Here is a 20,289-nt window from a genome sequence, read left to right as displayed (position 1 = left end):
ATAACGACGTGGGTTCTGTATATTCTTTTTGTGTCATTAAGTTTAATAATGATACAAAAATAAAAAATAAAACTATAGGAGTATGTTTAAAAATACCAAAAATACAATACCAAACAGTCACTCGGTAATAGATAACTCTTTAAGAGCCTATTACCGACCCATTCGATATTCCTCTGGGTCGGTAATAGATTTCTATACATTCTATCACCGAGGGTAATCTGATCATACCATCGGTAATAGGCTTAATTTGGAGTTTGATTAAACCTAATTCCGACCCATAAAAAGAATAAAACACAGATGGTTTTTCAAATCAAATCAAACACGTATAGACAAAAGTAGTCTTGTAAAGACAAAATCACATAACCGGCAAGTAAATTTTAGGTTTTATCTCAAAATAAAAAAAAGTTGACAGATTAAGGGTTCCCATAGAAACAAGGAAATCGGTGCTGAAGTTTTTCTTAAAAATTAAGGGTTAGTTGAATACTTTCCATACCACGGAAATAGCTCTTTAATAGCGTGAATAGATCAAGATTGGAAGAAATAAAAGAAATTATAAAACTGATAATTTGTACCAAAACTAAAGAGTAAATAACAAAACTACCACTTTTTCTATTACCGTGGCATACCACGGAATTACTTACCACAGAAGTAATTGGCGCCTATCACCGCTGTATTTTATTTTCCATTTTAAACGTATTTACCGGTTATAAACTAAGTTAAAAGTAATTCAAAATCGTGTAGAAAACAATACACAACCTCTTAAAAGGCATTGCACTAGTTTATTTGCCATAACTATTACGTAAAACACTAAGTAAGATTGGAGTGCACTTACCTGTGGCGTCACGCGTCTGTATGGAATAATCGCTTCTTGCGCCGCCGTCGCACAAACTGACGAATCGCGAGTTTTTTGTTACACTTACACAAATTCACACTATTGGGCACGATAGACCAATGAATGAGCTTGTTTTGTGTATGCTTTATTTCTTAGGGAATAGATCTGTTTGCTTGCAAAATGCGTATTTGTAAACACCGCGGTGTTAGACGTCGATTTTGATACCCGCGTTAATAGCCGCCGTTACCTTATGATTTATGATCCATAACTAATACTTGGTATCACTTAGTCATGTCCTCATAGAAAGCTGTGCATGCATAAAATATCGACCGTTACTCTAAGTTTTGCATTAGGTACGGTTAAAAAAATTACCGCGCGTCAGCCTCGAAATAGGTACCTTACATTTTATTGTATCCGAAACAACAAAATAATATGTACAAAGATGCATGTTCTACGAGCTATTTTATTCATTATAGGTATATGCACATCTTCATATAATCAAGTCCAGTTTCTTGATCAGCCTGTAGACATTCGACCTATACTTATGCACGTTCACATTTTTCCTCAAACACATTAGCGTTGGTTATGCGGCAATTAAGCGCGCAATGTTTTCTTTTTATCGACAAAGCGGGTTTTATCGCAACTACCCAAGTATAAGTAGTTAGATGAGGTAGGAAGGGCTATTATTGATTTGCTTAAGGCATGGCATTCAAAATTCCTAACCGTCTTGGGAACCAAGAATTCTGATAATTGAATAATAGACTGATAAATGGGCATGAAGCGATTGTCACAGTTAATACAAAGTCACGGTTAATATTTTAGTTAACCGATTATGATAACAATACTGACAGAGATTTGTTTAACAATTAAATCATTAAGTGAAAGATGACACCTAAATACAACAAAGAAAAATGTTAAAAGTAAGTAAAAGTCCATCGTGGATATGCCGAAAGCACACAATTTGATCAACTATCCACTTAACCTGCTTTATAGTGAAATCCGCGGTACGTACATAGGTATAAAAAGTCGAACGTAAGCAATTCAAACCCGTAGGAAGAAAAATAAGTAAGTAATTTCGCGTCGTTCTCTAAGTACCTTTTAATGTAACTAAAGGATACTGCGATAGCTAAGTACGCGTTTCGAAGAATTTTTATATAAGTAAAGAAATGTGTCAACAGACACAAGAAATCTCAATATATTTTTTGAGAATTCGAAACTTTCATACAAGCCGCTTAATTACCGTCAAAATATAGATGTTGTTCGTAAACAAAACGGGTAGCGTAACTGAAACCCCCAGTAACAGCATCCAGCCCCTCCGGGCGATCCCGCGGCGCTAATTACTACACGGGGGGCCGTGCGTCATGTTTATTATTTTATTATTAACGACGTCATTAATATTGTCCAATTAACTTTATTGTCGCGACGTCGGCTTCAATAAACGAGACGTATCGAGGCACGTGATAGATTGAGATGAGTAACGTCCACCTAGTTACCCCTTCAATTGGGTCGTTGATTGGTTTGACGTGCGCACTATTATGTGGACGGCGTACCGATAAATTGGATCTGATTGTTTGCTATAGGCGACACATTGATTCATTTACTATATCGCTTACATTGCGGAGCGAATTTGCAACCTCCTTATATGCTATTATGTAAACGTAATTGAATTTAATATTAGGTATAACGATTTATAGATAAGCAAGTCATAATTGAAGACTTATACTAAACGGGTACCTAAACCTACTTTTTAATTACCTTTTCTTTTTTTTAACCAGTATATTGCTAATTAAACTGTTTTAAAGCAACGCACGAGAACAAACTTCTCGCCAATTATTGTAGCACGCAAACCCTCTTCTTTAGAGCCGTTGAGCCGGCCATCAGTCTGGCTGGTACAAAGGATAACAACATAATTAAGTCTAAGGACGATTGAAATTAAAGCTTGGACCTACATAGTGAATTCTCTTTCGCTGCACACGGGTGGGTAATTGTGCGTAATACGCCTACTCATTATGTCTGCACACGGTACGATTATGATCAGTATTTTGATTAACCACGGGGCCTTAGAACATACGCTCGGAACATGCGTTTTGTGGCCAAGGCATAGGAATCTTAAACGCAGATTCATTAAAATCTGGTTCAGTAAAGAAATCCGCACACTACAATCAATGAAATCCACGTTATTCCCCGGTTGCTAATAATACCAATCTTCTGGTTGACGTTTAATCTGCTCATAACATATATTAGGAAGGAAAGGGATTCATAAAAGCAATGATATCCAGGATTGGGACAAAAGTGACAAAACTATGTGTTAACCTGTTTTTGTGTTATCATATATATTATGGTTATATCTAAATTAATTCGTTTAGCAATTTGTATTCAATTCCGTACATAGGTAGCAAACATACCTCCTACACGTTAATTTTATTGTAGTAGACCTCCCTAGTAGCATTTTCGTTGGGGCCTACGGTGCCAACGGTAGGGAAAACGTTGGGATGAGGTTCGTTCCGTAGCCAACATTAATTTTGTATTGGCCCACCATCGCATTTACCAACATTCGCTGTGGCACAGATGCCCAACAATGGGCCTTTGTGTATTTTCGTACCGTTGGCTAAACAACGATAATATTCGTTGGCCCAATGATGACATATATCGCATTTACCAACATTGGCAGTGGCAGTGATGCCCAACAATGGGCCTTTGTGTATTTTGCTACCGTTCGCTAAACAACGATAACATTCGTTGGCCCAATGGTGACGAAGACCGCATTTACCAACATTGGCTGTGGCACGGATGCCCAACAATGGGCCTTTGTGTATTTTGGTAACGTTGGCTAGTCAAGGATATCATCCGATGGCCCAATGATGACAAATATCGCATTTACCAACATTGGCTGTGGCACTGATACCCAACAATGGGCCTTTGTTTATTTTGGTAACGTTGGCTAATCGACGATATCATCCGATGGCCCAATGACGACAAATATCGCATTTACCAACATTGGCTGTAGCATTGATGCCCAACAATGGGCCTTTGTGTATTTTGGTAACGTTGGCTAATCAACGATATCATCCGATGGCCCAATGACGACAAAAATCGCATTTACCAACATTGGCTGTGGCACTGATGCCCAACAATGGGCCTTTGTTTATTTTGGTAACGTTGGCTAATCAACAATATCATCCGATGGCCCAATGACGACAAATATCGCATTTACCAACATTGACTGTAGCATTGATGCCCAACAATGGGCCTTTGTGTATTTTGGTAACGTTGGCTAATCAACGATATCATCCGATGGCCCAATGACGACAAATATCGCATTTACCAACATTGACTGTGGCACTGATGCCCAACAATGGGCCTTTGTTTATTTTGGTAACGTTGGCTAATCAACGATATCATACGATGGCCCAATGACGACAAATATCGCATTTACCAACATTGGCTGTAGCATTGAGGCCCAACAATGGGCCTTTGTGTATTTTGCTACCGTTCACTAAACAACGATAACATTCGTTGGCCCAATGGTGACGAATACCGCATTTACCAACATTGGCTGTGGCACGGATGCCCAACAATGGGCCTTTGTGTATTTTGGTAACGTTGGCTAGTCAAAGATATCATCCGATGGCCCAATGATGACAAATATCGTATTTACCAACATTGGCTGTGGCACTGACGCCTAACAATGGGCCTTTGTGTATTTTGGTACCGGTGGCTAAACAACGATAACATTCGTTGGCCCAGTGAGCACAAATATCGCATTTACCAACATTGGCTGTGGTACTGATGCCCAACAATACCAGTTGAGTTTGCTTGTGGCGTCACTAGATGGCGTTACTGTCTCCAAACATCGAAGTTATAGTTATTTTCTCGATTATTCCGGATATAATCATAATATTTTTTAAAAGTAACTTATAAATCTAATAGCTATAACTATAAAATTTATACATAAATTTAAAAAATTGTAGTTTACCAACATTTTCTCAATTTAAATCTCAAAAAACATAAATCTCGCTTACGAAGTTTCGAAGTGCGGTTAGTATATATACAAATTAGAGTGTATAGTAAGTGTACTTGCTTCGGCAGTACATATACTAAAATTGGAACGATACAGAGAAGATTAACAACAACTGCTGCCTAGCCTAGGGCCTTCATGTGGATACAACCAATGCCTACCGTAGTGTAATTGTAATATTTATCAGCAAAGGCCCAACGTCGTATTACACAACCACTTACTTAACGTAGGGTAACTGTAGGACTCGTAAACAAAAGCCCATTACATAATTAGACTGTAGGCACACTATAAATTACACAACTATTTACCTACGGTAGTATTGTAAGAATCCTGCACAAGGCCCAACGTTAAAGTTACAATGTTGGCCCTTTGTGGGACAAGCTGTGTTGGGCCTTCAACCTGGTGCACGACTACCTACCGACCTACCTGACTTGCCGTTGGGTAATTGTTGAATTTGCAAACAGAAGCACAACGAAAAAATTGACCTTTTTTATTTTTTTGCAGTTGGCCCTACAGCAAGCCATACGGCCAAATGTAACAATTAACCAACCATCAAACAAATGTGTATAGGCCCAACCACGGCCCAACCAAAACCACCACCGTTGAATAATTGTATGATTTATTTAAATAGGCCCAACGAAAAAATTACTCTAATGGCCCTCTGTTGGGAATCTTCGGGAGGGCCTTTGTCGAGGGCCCTCCAGCAAATCGTACGGCCAAATGTAACAATTAACCAACCATCAAACCAATGTGTATAGGCCCAACCACGGCCCAACCAAAACCACCACCGTTGAATAATTGTATGATTTATTTAATTAGGCCCAACGAAAAAATTACTCTTATGGCCCTCTGTTGGGAATCTTCGGGAGGGCCTTTGTCGAGGGCCCTCCAGCAAATCGTACGGCCAAATATAACGGTTGCCCAACTAATACGTAAACAAAGGCCCAACAAAATCCCTACAAGAAAATGCTATTAGGGCTATATGTCACCAATATGTGATAATAACTAGAGATCACAAAGAATGTCTGAACGAGTCAACAATCAATGATACGAACAGTATTCTCAAGAAAAGTCCCATTTTACGTGGAGAAATACCATGTCATGATACTGACAATAAAACCTTCACTGTCAGTGTGTCAGTAAGCTGCTCTTGATTGTTTTCTACTGTCTAATTGGTCCAATTAATTCAGGCAGAGCAGCGTCGCGTGACACGCAGCTATTGACGTCATTACGCACACTCGCACAAGAAATGCAATTAATATAGCACTTTTATGACAGGAAAATACATCCCGCAAAAACTGAGAGCGCCGTTGAGAAAAACAAAATGATTGTGTTACGTGTTTTTAATAAGGCTCAATAATGATCGTGAAATGGCAATAGGTAAGTAGTTTAGAAATGCCAATGATACATTTGTATAAAGAAACTTTATCGTATTTATTTGGGTTACAGTACAACATAAATACAATATGGGAGCAGGTATTTTGTTTGTTAAGTAAGTACATGTTTTTTTTATAACATGGGATTAATCGGATATTGTATTAAATATTTGTGAACATATAAACTCAATTTCACCTCCTACTAATCTAACAAGTGGCAAATTCACAACAAAAGTAATAATGTAATTACATCGCGTTCAACTCAGCTTTCTGCCTGTAATATAAATCGCGTGACACCTCCGGAGCTGTACCTACACTTTTAAAAGTAAATTACTTACCTTCTTTAACTTGTTCTCAACGAATGCCCAAAAGGGAATTATGGAATTCATAGAACTGACTGGCCGATAATTTGACTGTAACGTAATTGCATAAATTAAGCAATTAATCATTTTTTGACTTTAGCATGCAGCATAATATGATGAATATAATTATTTATATATTTACGGTTCTACGAAGAACCTTCAACCGTATGCAGAATGCTTTTTCAATTCTAAGTCAAATAGGTAGATATTACGAAGTAGTTTCAAGGTCATACTAAGCTACTTTTTTCTATGGAACTAACCCCGAAATCGCGAAAGACAAACTGGCAGTTTCATATAATTATACAAAACACCCCGTATGTTTTTCTCTGCTGCTGGACCTATTTGAATTAAATTATAAACTTTTTATTTCTTACAACATATCCACACTGTATCCCTTTTCTTTAAAACATGGTCTACTCTCGGAGAGCACCATTTATGACTGTATAGTGATGGCGGTTCCTTTGTTAAAGTTTTTATAGTTTGTCAAAGAACTGTCTCATTTCAATCATAGACAGAGAGAATCATACTATCTTTGTCTTACACTACTACTGTGTCTTACTGTACTAGCACCCAAAAGAAAAGTATGAGTATAGTTTTCCTGGTTCTTACTGACTGACAAATTGGTTTGACCAACTATATTATTACCTGTTCGGCTATGATGGTCATAATTGTCTACGTGCCAGCGTCATAATGATAGCGTCTGCCTCTTTCACTCGCGAGGCGGTAAGAAGTGCCATCTGCTTTGTCAAGTGTATAACATTGTCCATAGCATGTTGATATGCCCCATGCACTGCTTTAATGAATACCTCTTGCCTGCAGGTCAGCAGGATGAGAAGTACGCGCTCAGCAGCAGCGTGGCGAACACGGGCGGCGCGCGGCTGTGCGCGCAGTGTGGCAAGGTCATCACGGAGCGGTTCCTCCTCAAGGCCATGGAGCGCTTCTGGCACGAGGACTGCCTGAAGTGCGGCTGCTGCGACTGTCGGCTCGGCGAAGTTGGCTCCAAACTTTACTACAAGGCGGATCTCATGCTTTGCAAAAGGGACTATCTTAGGTAGATTGTTTAAGTTGTTAAGAGCGAGAACAATACTTAATCACACTGATTTAAACTTTCACGATTATTAAACATTTATTTATTATTATTATTATTTGGAATACTTACGTCTAAATCAACAAACAAACAAAAATATTGGGTATCGACTAACTATAGCTTCCTATATTTTGCATCGTCAGCGTCTTTAATCGGATCCTTAGTTTATAGTCTCTTGGCATGCTGCCTTAATTTCTTCGCACTTTCTTTCGTAGTGACAAAAATCATGGCTAAAAATAGTTAAAATTAATAACCCTTGAAATTTATTTCGTAGCAAGTGCTCTTAATCTGTACAGTCGTATTTTAAAGTTTATAACCAATTATTACTTTTTATAGGTTATTTGGTGCCACAGGCAACTGTGTAGCGTGCAACAAAGTCATTCCGGCCTTCGAAATGGTTATGCGAGCCAAGAGTTTCGTTTACCACTTAGAATGCTTTGCCTGTCAACAGTGCAATCACAGGTGAGAATTATACATGTTGAACTTTAACTAGAGCCTCATATCGATTTTATTTATTTCTTGTATTCAATCGGCTATTTTCTGAATTCTCGTTTGGTTTAATATAGTCAATAATAATTATTGTATTTCGCGTGTTTTCCCATGCGAACGGTACCGCGTGTATCAATTATCACTTTTGAAATTATTATTCAATATTTAAAGAGAATATACCTACATATGCAGCTCTCCACAAAAACATATCCTATGTGACTTAACTATCATATCAAATTTCATTAAATTCTGTGTACTTAATTCCATTTTTGTGAAGTTTTTGGAACAAAAGTCAATCTGTCGCAGGTAGATACTTTTAATATGATATACAATGTTAACTGAAAATTAACTCTCAAACATGTTTGGTACAGGTTCTGCGTAGGTGACAGATTCTACCTGTGCGACAATAAAATCCTATGCGAATACGACTACGAGGAGAGGCTGGTGTTCGCCAGCATGGCGGCCAACCCCAGCGGCCTCGCGCACATCCGCCGCCAAGTTAGCGGCTTACAGGTATTTATATGCACTCATTTTTAGCCTACACTGAACTAGTTGCCATCGCAATTTGGAACTCTATGAATAACGACATCGATTGCCCTCCTTATGTCTCTATTTCCGTTATAGCCTTTTCGGATTTTCAATATTTTAAAATATGCATGTGTATTATAGCCATCCGGTGTATTCCCACGTCGGGACACGGAAAGAACGTGTATTATGTCTGACGTGGGCCAATGCGGTCTGTGAGACCGCGAACCTGTTTCAGCCGTCTTTGTAACAAATTATGGTTAACTTAATAGCTTCAAACCGGCATTACCACACCACCAACTACCCTTCGTCTTTATCGATTTAATACGGACTCGGCCATTATGCACGCTTGTTTGCAGTCTATAAAACATCGCATTAAAGTCTGAAAAGCCATGATGATTATGGTAATTCGTAATTACACGCACCCACTTACGATTTTCATCTCGTTATAAGGAAAAGGTTTGTTTTTCAAATGGCCCCATCACGAATAAAGGGCACGTGAAAAAGTCGGCCCGGCGAAGTAAATAACTCCCACAAGGACACTGTTAGTGGGAGATTCTATCTCCACTTTATTATGTTTCTTTTGTATAAGATCATTAATCTTTCTCGTACGAACGCTTGTCGGAATGCGAATGTGGGGGAATCTATTTCATTTTATGAGTCGCGCGAGTAGAGGGCCCATTCAGCTGCGCGACATTTCTAATCGACTTTTTGATTGCGTGCACGGTCTGTCGAGATCTTGACTAGTGAATGGTGCAATGGGGATTTAAAATTAAGGATTTCATATTAAAATTACATCATCATACCAGCATGAGGGTATACGTTTAGCTCAGCTTATAAGATATACCTATCAGAATAATATGTACCGTACCTAATTATGTAAATCATCAGAAAACCGTTACCTTTTGCAATTCGACAGGTATAACGACAAGCCAGCGACAAGCATGTTGAGGTGGGACGAAGCTGATACCTACGAGTACAACGTTCGATTCAGTTTCCTGTCACGTGAATTTTGTTAATCGATTAAATCGTGTAACTTTCCAAACTTTTGACATTGTATACACAATTAAATAAAGCGCTAAAGGCCACCCAACATATAGCTTTTCCCAAGCATCGGCGTCTAGTCAGCGCTATAACTACTGTTTGACGCATCGTTGCGCATTGGTGTAAAAGCGCTACGCTCTAATGGCTCCTCTTCACGTTGGGCCAATTGCAACGCCAACGAGGGACGCATTTATGCGTTAGAGGGAGCAAGTGATATTGCTATCTCATTCTACCGCATGGCTGCGTCCCTCGTTGGCGTTGGCCCAACGTGAAGAGTAGCCATAAGTGCCTTTGCCCTTAGCTAAGACCGCCTACCGCCAGACTGAATGTCAGTTGTCTTTGCAGTCGCCCAGCGCAGGCTACATCGGCGGCGCGGGCTGCGGCGCCGGCGCGGCCGCCGCGGACAAGGACGGTGGGAACTGCGCGGGCGCAGACGACGCCTCCAGCGGGTACGGCAGCCCGCCCGACCCCGACGTCTGCGACGCCGCGCGATGACCGACGATGCCGCGCCGACTTCTCGCCTCGGTTGGTACCCGACAGTGTTATAAAGGTGACATTTGGATGGCAAATGCATTACTGAGTTACTGCTGCGATGAGAACGTTCAATCCTACACTCTTTATATCAAATAAATTGACAGTAATCGCGTAAAACTTACGTTTATTTATGGCCTGACGTTTCGAACGTGACGTTACGTTACGTGTCGTGGTAGTGGTGGTGGTTCGTTCGTGGTGGTGGTGTTTGCCTCTGACCACGAGCCACGAACGTAACGTCACGTTCGAACCAGGCCATAAATAAACGTAAATTTCACGCGATGACATAAGTCCCGTGTTAGTTATAAAAGTATGAGTGAAAATCGTGTTAGTTTAAATCAATATAAATTGACAGTGACAGCGCCTGCGGCAACACCGCCGCAGTAATGCTGCAACAGTAAAGCTGCTGCAGTCGTCATCCGAATGTCACCTTAAGAAGGGTTTTTAGAGAACCCTCACACTAGTATCTCCTAAACTTTGGGCTTAGTCAGCGCTGCTGCTCGACGCAAGGATAGGGAGACGCTAGTGTGTAGGTAGTCCCTTGTTTTGACTTTGGTCTGCAAGTAGCAGATTACCCTAATTGTCTACATACTTATTCACCTACGTACGAATCTAACTAATCATGACTATTATTGCTATTATCATTGTAATATTCTATTGGTTCTTAGTAACCTATTTTCATATTCAAGAATACTTGTGTCTGTTATCCTCCTCAAAACATACTTGAAATAAGCTGTCTTAGGTAAATGCTTATAGTAATTTGAGAGCGTCTAGATGTAGGCGTACGTATTGTACGTAATACTTCAATAAATTCAATAATATACATACTTACTAATGACAATTAGGTCGTCTCTACTTAGTAATTCAACATACTTGAATGCTGTTTTTCGAATAAAGTAAAACAAATAAAATAATATTCTTCTTAGTCGGCGTCTTCATTGCTGAAGGTCTTGTCTAGTTTGAAGAGTTTCCTGCGCGATGTACCATGCTTTTCCAAGTGTTCCTGTCCTCGGCCGTCTTAATAGCGTCAGGTGTTGGCAAGCCGGTAATGGTTTTTATCAAGTCTGACCACCGGGTAGGCGATCGACCGCGTCCTCTTTCCCCTTCGACTTTATCAACTACCATCAGTTTTTCTAAGCTATCCGGGTCTCTACAAGCGATGTGTCCGAAATACATAAGGATTCTCTGATAGCAGATAGTGGACAGCCTTGTGGTTATTCCGAGCTCCTTGAGTATGGACACGTTGGTCCGGCGTGCGGTCCAGGGAATTCGCAGCATACGTCGTCAAAATAATAATAAGTATTTATAAAAAATAACTCAAGGTTGGTCTGTGCGTTATAATATTTGACCTCGTCCGATTGTGTTTAAAGCTGCGAAATCTTTATATAAAGACATTTCTGAGCGTCTTATAGATGCGTCTGGTGACCAGAGGGCTGGCAGCTACTTCGGCCAGAGACTAAGTCTGGCCATCCAACGAGGTAACGCTGCCAGTCTTCTGGGCACCATAACACATGACAGCGACCTGGGGAGCATTCTTTATTTATAAGTTTATTTATAAGATTATTTTAAGTTTTATATTGCATGTAGTTTAGTTTTATTGTTTAGTTTGTATTTTTATGTCCCAATAAAGTCACTTTTAAAGCTTATAATAGGTAAATATAACTGACAGTTTCTACGAAAGCGCTTCATTGAGAACTGAAAGGGACAATATTCCAATTTCTATACATTTATTGTTTAAAACTTACTTAAGTACTTAATATTAGACTTTGTGTATGGGCAGGTTCTTCATAACCTTAATAATAAAATATTAACTAATAATGTTTTGTCTAGGTGAAACCCCACTAGTGTCGGCGGGACCATTGGCTGTCGGAGCTTCGTCCCTGAGGCGGACGTTTTCGACTCTGCAAGCACCCGGCAATTCTCGAAAACACCGCAAATAGATTTAACATGACAAACCCGATTCTTGCATTATTTTATTTTATTTGAGTTGTAAACTTAAAGTTGTTAAAATCGCAAAGGCGCCGACGTGTGGATTTACTTCGCGACACCAGCGAGCATATTTTATGAATGCACGGGTACATTAGTCTAGAAGGCGACTATGGAAATGTGGCCACTTTACAAAATGTCCGGGATGAGTCGCGATAGCGTTGTCAGAACACGATATTTCCATTATGTATACGATTTGAGCACTTGTTTACATGTTAAGATAGCAGAGAGCCGCGCGCTGCGTGGGTAGCACTCTCAACCGAACCGGATTACACTCAGAAGCAATAACAAGGGCACATTTTACGTCTCAAAAATACATAATCATTGCCTGGCGCTGTGAATTTGGGATACACATACTTATAAAATTCCAAAACAGTAAAATTTGACACTTTGTACTATTGCTTGTGACAGTCTGATTCATATCAACTTTTCGGTACATTATAGTACAGAGCGCTGGTGCAATATTCTATGCTTTACCAACTCTGCACTATCATACAATAGTTATAAAAGCAATCAATTTTAACACACACTGGCGCATAATGTAAAAATAATGTTAAACATTGATAGTTGTAACAATCGTATGCAACGATTCAGGTCCAGGCACATATAAGATGTATAAAAATAATTGTTGATCGATCTCATTGTTATGGAAATGTTTGTACTTTAATAACCCTAAATATTGTTATCATACAAGGTATGAACTTCTATTGAGGATAATTTGATTATTTTTTATTTTTCCCTGATTTGGTTAAGTAGGTGTACTGATGTTATTTTACCAAAGACAAGTTTCCGTTCATAGAATTTAATTATCTCCAGAACGATTAAGAGCTGTTTATAAATCGAATAATAGTGATATAAATTATACTCTGAAGTGGTGCAATGGTTAGTTAAGTACATTCTGTATAAATATTAGAAAACTAACTGTTTAAGGCGTTTCATCGTTTGTGTTATCTCCTGCCATGGCTTCAGTGACTGTTCTTCGCGTGTCAAATGTTCCATCATTCCATAAATTGCTAAATTTGTGTTACGCAAATTATAAAAGAAATATTTAAAAGTCTAAAGATTTCTAAAATTGGAGTATCGTAACAAAAATTACGGCTACATAAGATATTGTATTTATGTAAATATTCACTGTCATTAGTTAGCAAATATTGGCTAGAATAAATGTTTCGATCTTTCGTCAACATCGACAGAATGAGGTAAACGTCCTAGTGTATGACAGACCGTTTGTTCTGTCTATTGCTTGGAATTAAGATTGAAAGTGGTAACTATTGGGACAGTTTCCAGCACTAGGACATTTGCGCTAAATGCTTCATTTCACAGTTACTATGTAAATAAATATATTTATTTAATGATTCAACAAAAGTGTTTTAATTGCCTTACGTCCGCCCTTTATCCATTGATTTTTTTAATAATTGTATTAAAAATTGTCTTGGCACCTGAAACGACTGAAACGAGTAATGTTATTCAAAAGCAGGCATAAAGCAGCTTATTTAAAACACTTATTTTTTCTTCATTGAGAAGACTTTTACGCTCAAAGCTAATTATTATCTCCATAATATTTATAACCTTAAAACGCAAAAGTCGCAAAATATCTGTTTTGAGATGACAGCTGTCACCGTACCCAAGGTATGTGAAAAAGGCTCACTTACCTACATGTCCCGTTAATATAAAAATGAGATCAATAGGTGATCACCACGTTCCTGAATGGGTTTCCCGATTTATTTTTTATTGCCATTTTTTTTTCGTCTGTTTTTGATAAAAACTGGTGAGTTTAAAGAGCTTCTTGTTCTGGGCGGAATAAATACAAAACACCAATTTTGACCAAAAAAATTAATGTAATTTTCCATTATGTTACGAAAGTTTCATACATTTTCATTACTCAGAAAAAAAGGACATACTTACCATTTTTTTTCTCTGGGTATAACTGTCACAATTATACCAAATTAAAATTAACAAGAATATGAAAATCGGCCCAAATAACAAAGCACTAGGTACAGGCTTAATAATTCTGGAAAGTGAGCCTATTCAGCTGGCTACGTCAAATTATGATACAAACTTGATTTTAATGTCAATTAACTACATCATGAGTGGAACATAATGTAGAGGTAGGTATAATTAAATTTATGCAACATCAATAATGACCTAACGGACATATTAACGACAGTAAATTACTTAATCCATAATATAATTATTCCGAGCAACACAAATCACTAATTTACCCGGTTACATTAAGCGTGCACCAAGTTAATACCTTCTAAATTGCTTTGAGAATTACCGCGCGTGTCCCGTATTTATTGAATTAAAACTTATAGGGAATTACCAGAGGTCGGAATTCTCGTAGCATTTTTGAGCTGTCATAGGGACTTCTCGTTTATCGACTTCCTATTATACATATGTATATCGATAAATACAGCATACAATATGTAAATAAAATACAATTACGAGTAGAAGTACCTAAAGGACATGCAGTCTTATCGCGAATAAGCGATTATTTCTTCGAGATAACCTTTGGATACCAACTTCGATGCAATTCTCGTTGCAATTTCTTTCGAAAAATGTTCAAAAGGCATAAGCAGTAAACAAATTATTTATAAGAAACAATTAATATAATTATTATTTTAATTTCTATTTATAATTTCATAAAAGCTGGTATCCAAAGGTTATCTCGAAGAAATCGATCATTCGCGATAAGACTGCATGTTGTTTACTTCTACTCGTAATCATATTTTACATATTGTATTCTGTATTTATCGATATACATAATATATGTATAATCGGAAGTCGATAAACGAGAAGACCCTTTGATAGCTCAAAAATGCTACGAGAATTCCGACCTCTGGGAATTACGTACCTGTGGATAATTTTCTTGCATGGGTAAAGAATTCGGTAAAATTAAAGTAAGGAATTAGCCTGAGTTATTGGGAGACACGGCACGCTCGCCCGTGAAAACTCACTTAAACTTTTTTAATTAAATTTCTGATTTTTCTTGCGCCGTGAGCTTTATTCAAAACGTTGTATTAATTAGTCTGCTACTGGGAACTAATGACCACCGTAATCGGATTTCACGCTGTCACGCCCGCAACTCACGATTAAACTTTTAATGTGTTAGATATATGTAAAGGATAACTCACGCTAGACAGACCCGAGCCTGGGCCGAGGCGTCCGACGCGTCATTTTCTATGACGGCTGATCGGTGATCAGGTGATCACGTGGTGCTTTCCATAGAAAACGAAGCTCCAAAAGCTGTGGCCCGGCCCCGGCCCGGTCTAGCGTGAGTCATCGTTAACACGTCCACGAATTACGGCTTAAACACTTAAACAATGACCCGTCTTAACAAAATACTTTTCTTATTTACCTAATCTGTACATTAGGGTAACACTGACAAGACGTATTACACAAATACCATTTCGAGAATTCAGGTCTAGTGTTGGTCGGAACTCGATTTTATCAGTCTAATGTCAAACGGTTCCAGTTATTAAAAAAAAATCTTGTAATAAGAATTCTTTGTTATTTTATGATGATTCTACAAACTCAAGAGTACCTATAATATAATTGCTATAGGCTTTGGTCCCAAAACCTACACACGAAACGATTGACACTAAATGTTAAGTGTTCTCGAGCACTTACATATAGATTTCATTAAATACTTCAAAAAATGTACATTAATCACGTCTCTAGATCGTACGACATGACATAATTCCGTAGATACAAAGTATTATTATACCTAATATGAAGACTAACCGAGTCTCGCGATTTTTTTATTAAACTAATTGTATGATCTAGACGGAATAGATCATCAAGTCTCTAAACAAATTTACTTAAAAGAACTCGTTCCTTAACTGTAAATGAATAGTCTAAAAAAAATCCGAGTTGAGTTCTCTATCGAGCTTGAGTAAAGACTCGAGATTTTTTGCCATCACTATTCGCAGAGTAAACGCTTGCAAGATCAGTGGCGGCGGCAAATAGAAGTAAGTGGTAGCGAATCCCTGCTAATGTGTTTGATCATAACGAAGTGGAGGCTTTGTTTGCCTTTAATTAACGAAAACGACGTCGCAGTCGGTCATTAAGACGACCGATGGGGTTAGTGCTGTGAACTGCTGTGTCGTTGGGTCGGGACTTAGTTTCAGATGGTTTTTAATGAGATTTTTAAATTGTGTTTCTAGCTTTTACTGAATCGAATTTTAAAACTAGGTACCTACCACTAAATATCAAATTTTGGAAATAGGTACTAAATAAGTAGATTGTGTAGGTACAATGTTACCAACACTTAAACACGTAGGTATATAAGTTTACAAAAACGCATTTTTTTAAATTATTGATAAATGGTCACCCAGCCACGTTGCTCCTAGGTTTTGTATGAAAAACGTGCATTTTCTCTTGCGTTACCGTTGTTTTTTAAATAATGGTGGAATATTTGATGAGTTTAATAGGTGAGATCGTTTAATTCGAAGGTCTTATTTAACACTTACCTAATTATTAATAATCATTATGAACCAAAAATTGCCTGATAAGTTTTGATATCGTAAAAGACAATAAGTGTTTTAAAATTTGACTCACCCAAGTAGGTAGGTACACATAACATATACACACCTAGTTTTATTAGTGCATACAAACTTAATATACATAACTAGGAAAAAAAAAAAGTTAAACTACTGATATTTAAATTTTGTGTTTTGTTTATATCAACTCCCTGTGCAAGGTCGTCATATTTTTTATTATTATTTGACTATATAAAAAGTATTCGTAATCTAAAGTAGACAAACACCGATGACAGACAGACAACTGCGGGCGCAGCACGGTTCCATTTTTATCGTCTATCACTATGCGCGTCCCTTTCGCACTTACATACTTGTTAGAACGTGACAGGCATGGTGACAAGGGATAAAAACGCGACCGTGCTACGCCGCCTGCGGGCTCAGCACGGTTCCATTTTTATCGACTATCACTATGCGCGTCCCTTTCGCACTTACATACTTGTTAGAACGTGACAGGCATGGTGACAAGGGATAAAAACGCGACCGTGCTAAGCCGCCTGATGTACATATGAGTCTAATTTAATTGATCATTTAGATATCGAACGAGCAATCGATCATGGAAAATAATTGCCTTCAAGCCACGAATCGAGACGGAAATTTTAACTTACGTCAACACAATTTACATGATGTAAACAAGTTGTCGAAGTTAATTACGAATATTGATAATTAATAATAAATATTCATCAGCTCGGACGTGATATTTACCTTAAAAAGTCATTATCCTTGTTTAAAAGGCAATGGGGAAGGCAACTGTCAAAATGACATTTCCAACGATCGACATGGTTCTTGCAAAATCTATATTTACCTACATAACGGGAATAAACTTTAATTAAGTATTTTTTGCAATTAAAACTCAATATCTTGTCCTAAATAGCTCCGGAATGGGTATCGCATCCAACGTTTTCCGAAAAGCACTATATTAAAAAATTGATTGCCTTGAGCCTTGTGTGATTGTACATATAAGTTATAGTATCGTATAGGCATATAATCTAAAAGAGTGCCATGTACATTTTGCTTTCACTGGCCTTCCCCATTCTTGTATAAAACATTTATAATATAATATATAGGACAATATACCTATAGGACAATTTTACACAGATCGACCTAGTCCCACAGAAAGCTCAGTAACGCTTGTGTTGTGTCGCTATTAACCCTTTATTTGAGAACCGCTGCACGAGGCGCGAGTTTCCGTCGAATCATTTAAATAAACGAACTCGCATCATTATATCAGATCTAAGGATCGAACAAATTGGCAATTAGCGGCGCCGGCGCTGCGCTGGGCGCCGCAGCCGGCTGCCGCGTGCACGGTGTATACAACAATCAGTATATCGCCGTTACTGATGCAACATTGCGGCGTTGATGCGGGCGGTGTCACTACCAATTTGACAAATTGCGTTGCTGTCCTTGGGACGGTACTGTCGCACACCGCCTGCGTCAACGCTGCAAAAGTAATCCTGTTGCAGATGTCAGCCGAATAACACAGTTGTTTTGGCATCGGTTTTTTAGGTAAGTTAAGTGACCTTAAAATAAAATCATTTTAATTCATGATATCGCGTGTAATAAATTTTAAATACATCCCGTTGTTTCGAGCGAGTTGAATTGTATTACTGCAAAAATTTATGAATAAGTATATGGTTACATACATAAATCAATCAATAAATATTATTTATAGGACAATTTTACACAGATCGACCTAATCTAACGCAAAGCTCAATAAGGTTTGTATTGTATGTACTAAACATCGAACCATATATACCTACAATATATAGTTAGATGTACCTAATTACTTAAATAATAGAAAACTCGATAGCATAAAATAGAAAATCTCATCCGTAATATACAATAGATTTTGTACAAGCAAGACCGACAAGCAAATAAATGTAATTACCAATTCACACCCCAGACCTTCTTCGCAGGCATGGTCACTACCAGGCTTGAATGCCGTCAATCCGCTAATCGGCTTTAATACATAATAATGAAAAGTTAATGAAGTCAGAGTACTGTTTTACATTTAACTGCGTTGACGGCCCATCGAAAGTAACGAGCCTCGTCGCACCACTGCTGCTCTAAGCTCCTACAAAAGACTATTCTCTAATAAGTCTAATAAATACAACAAATCTTTCGTACTGAAGTGTCAAAGCAGTAGTATAGTACGTTACACATACGAGTACTTACCCAGCTTAGGTACGGTTGTTTTTAGGGTTCCGTACCCAAAGGGTCAAACGGGACCCTATTACTAAGACTTCGCTGTCCGTCCGTCCGTCCGTCCGTCCGTCTGTCTGTCACCAGGCTGTATCTCACGAACCGTGATAGCTAGACAGTTGAAATTTTCACACATAATGTATTTCTGTTGCCGCTATATAACAACAAATACTAAAAACAGAATAAAATAAAGATTTAAATGGGGCTCCCATACAACAAACGTGATTTTTGACCAAAGTTAAGCAACGTCGGGAGTGGTCAGTACTTGCATGGGTAACCGTTTTTTTTTTTGCTTTTTTTTCGTTTTTTTTTTCATTATTATTATTATTTGTATCTCCTTGGATATCACGGGCCTATAATCCCGGCTTTTTGATAGGCTTGCGTGGGGACACAGATCCAACACGTAGAGGCCCCTTGGAGAGCTTTTATGTCATGTAGAACGCCTGCTGGAACCCGTTCACAGGTGCTACAATAGACACCCATGAACCGGTCTCAGCAGGCATTGGGACTATTGTAGAAAAAGAGAACAGTATACCGGTCTATGGATTGAAGTTTGGGTGGACTATGAGACTGGGTTATTACAAAGACGTACGGACACCTGCCATAACAATGTTCACACAAGTTATCGAGGCAGGTGGTGACTTGCCGCGCACTAGATGGGCCCCTGAAACTGCCGTCGCGAAGACGACCAGGAGCAACATCGGTGTGAGCGGCTCAGGGGTGTCGAGAGGTGTGCGCCGCTTTCTACCCAGTGGCTGTTAGCAGCCACTGTGCCAACTCGCGTCTTATGCATCTTTCACTTCCACCCCTGGAGCATATAGCTCTAACGACTCCTCTCTGGACGGCCAATTAAGGCAAGCCAGAGCTGAGAGTCCTGCGGGTCCCCTTGGGATCCACTCCGACCGACGAAGACACGCCGGAGACGGAGACCCTGACCGACTCTCGGGAGCACTCGGGTCCGTGGGGTCGTTACTTCCCAACAGCTCGCCACAAGCTGCCCTGCGGGCTTATTATTATTATTATTATTTATTTGTTAGCCTGTTGTGTCCCACTGCTGGGCAAAGGCCTCCCTCTCTTTCTTCCACGCGTCTCGTTCTATGGCAATATTAGGCCAATCTTTCCGAAAGACGTCGAGATCGTGCCGCCACCTCCTTCTAGGTCTGCCGTGCCGCCGCACTATGTTTGGTGTCCACTCGGTAGTTTTCTTGGCCCACAAGTCGTTTGGCATACGGCAGATATGTCCGGCCCAGTCCCATTTAAGCTTGGCGGCTGTCAGGGCTACGTCGGCTACTTTGGTTT

At 38.9% G+C, this 20,289-nt stretch overlaps 1 protein-coding gene across 1 annotated transcript in view; it reads left to right on the top strand.

Moving 5' to 3' along the window:
- Positions 1-13,615, top strand: part of LOC134806883 (LIM domain only protein 3-like) — a 50,891-nt gene extending 37,276 nt beyond the window's left edge. Inside the window, exons 3-7 of the mRNA XM_063780302.1 lie at positions 7,408-7,639; positions 8,012-8,137; positions 8,536-8,677; positions 10,079-10,258; positions 12,095-13,615. Coding sequence (XP_063636372.1) covers positions 7,408-7,639; positions 8,012-8,137; positions 8,536-8,677; positions 10,079-10,228 — 650 coding nt within the window. The 3' untranslated portion in view covers positions 10,229-10,258; positions 12,095-13,615. The remainder of the gene's footprint in view (positions 1-7,407; positions 7,640-8,011; positions 8,138-8,535; positions 8,678-10,078; positions 10,259-12,094) is intronic.
- Positions 13,616-20,289: the final 6,674 nt, after the last annotated feature.

This window comes from Cydia splendana, chromosome 3, assembly GCF_910591565.1.
Source record: "Cydia splendana chromosome 3, ilCydSple1.2, whole genome shotgun sequence".
Lineage (NCBI taxonomy): Eukaryota > Metazoa > Arthropoda > Insecta > Lepidoptera > Tortricidae > Cydia > Cydia splendana.
The sequence above is the reverse complement of the archived record's forward strand: the minus strand, read 5'-3'. Positions and strand labels throughout refer to the sequence as shown.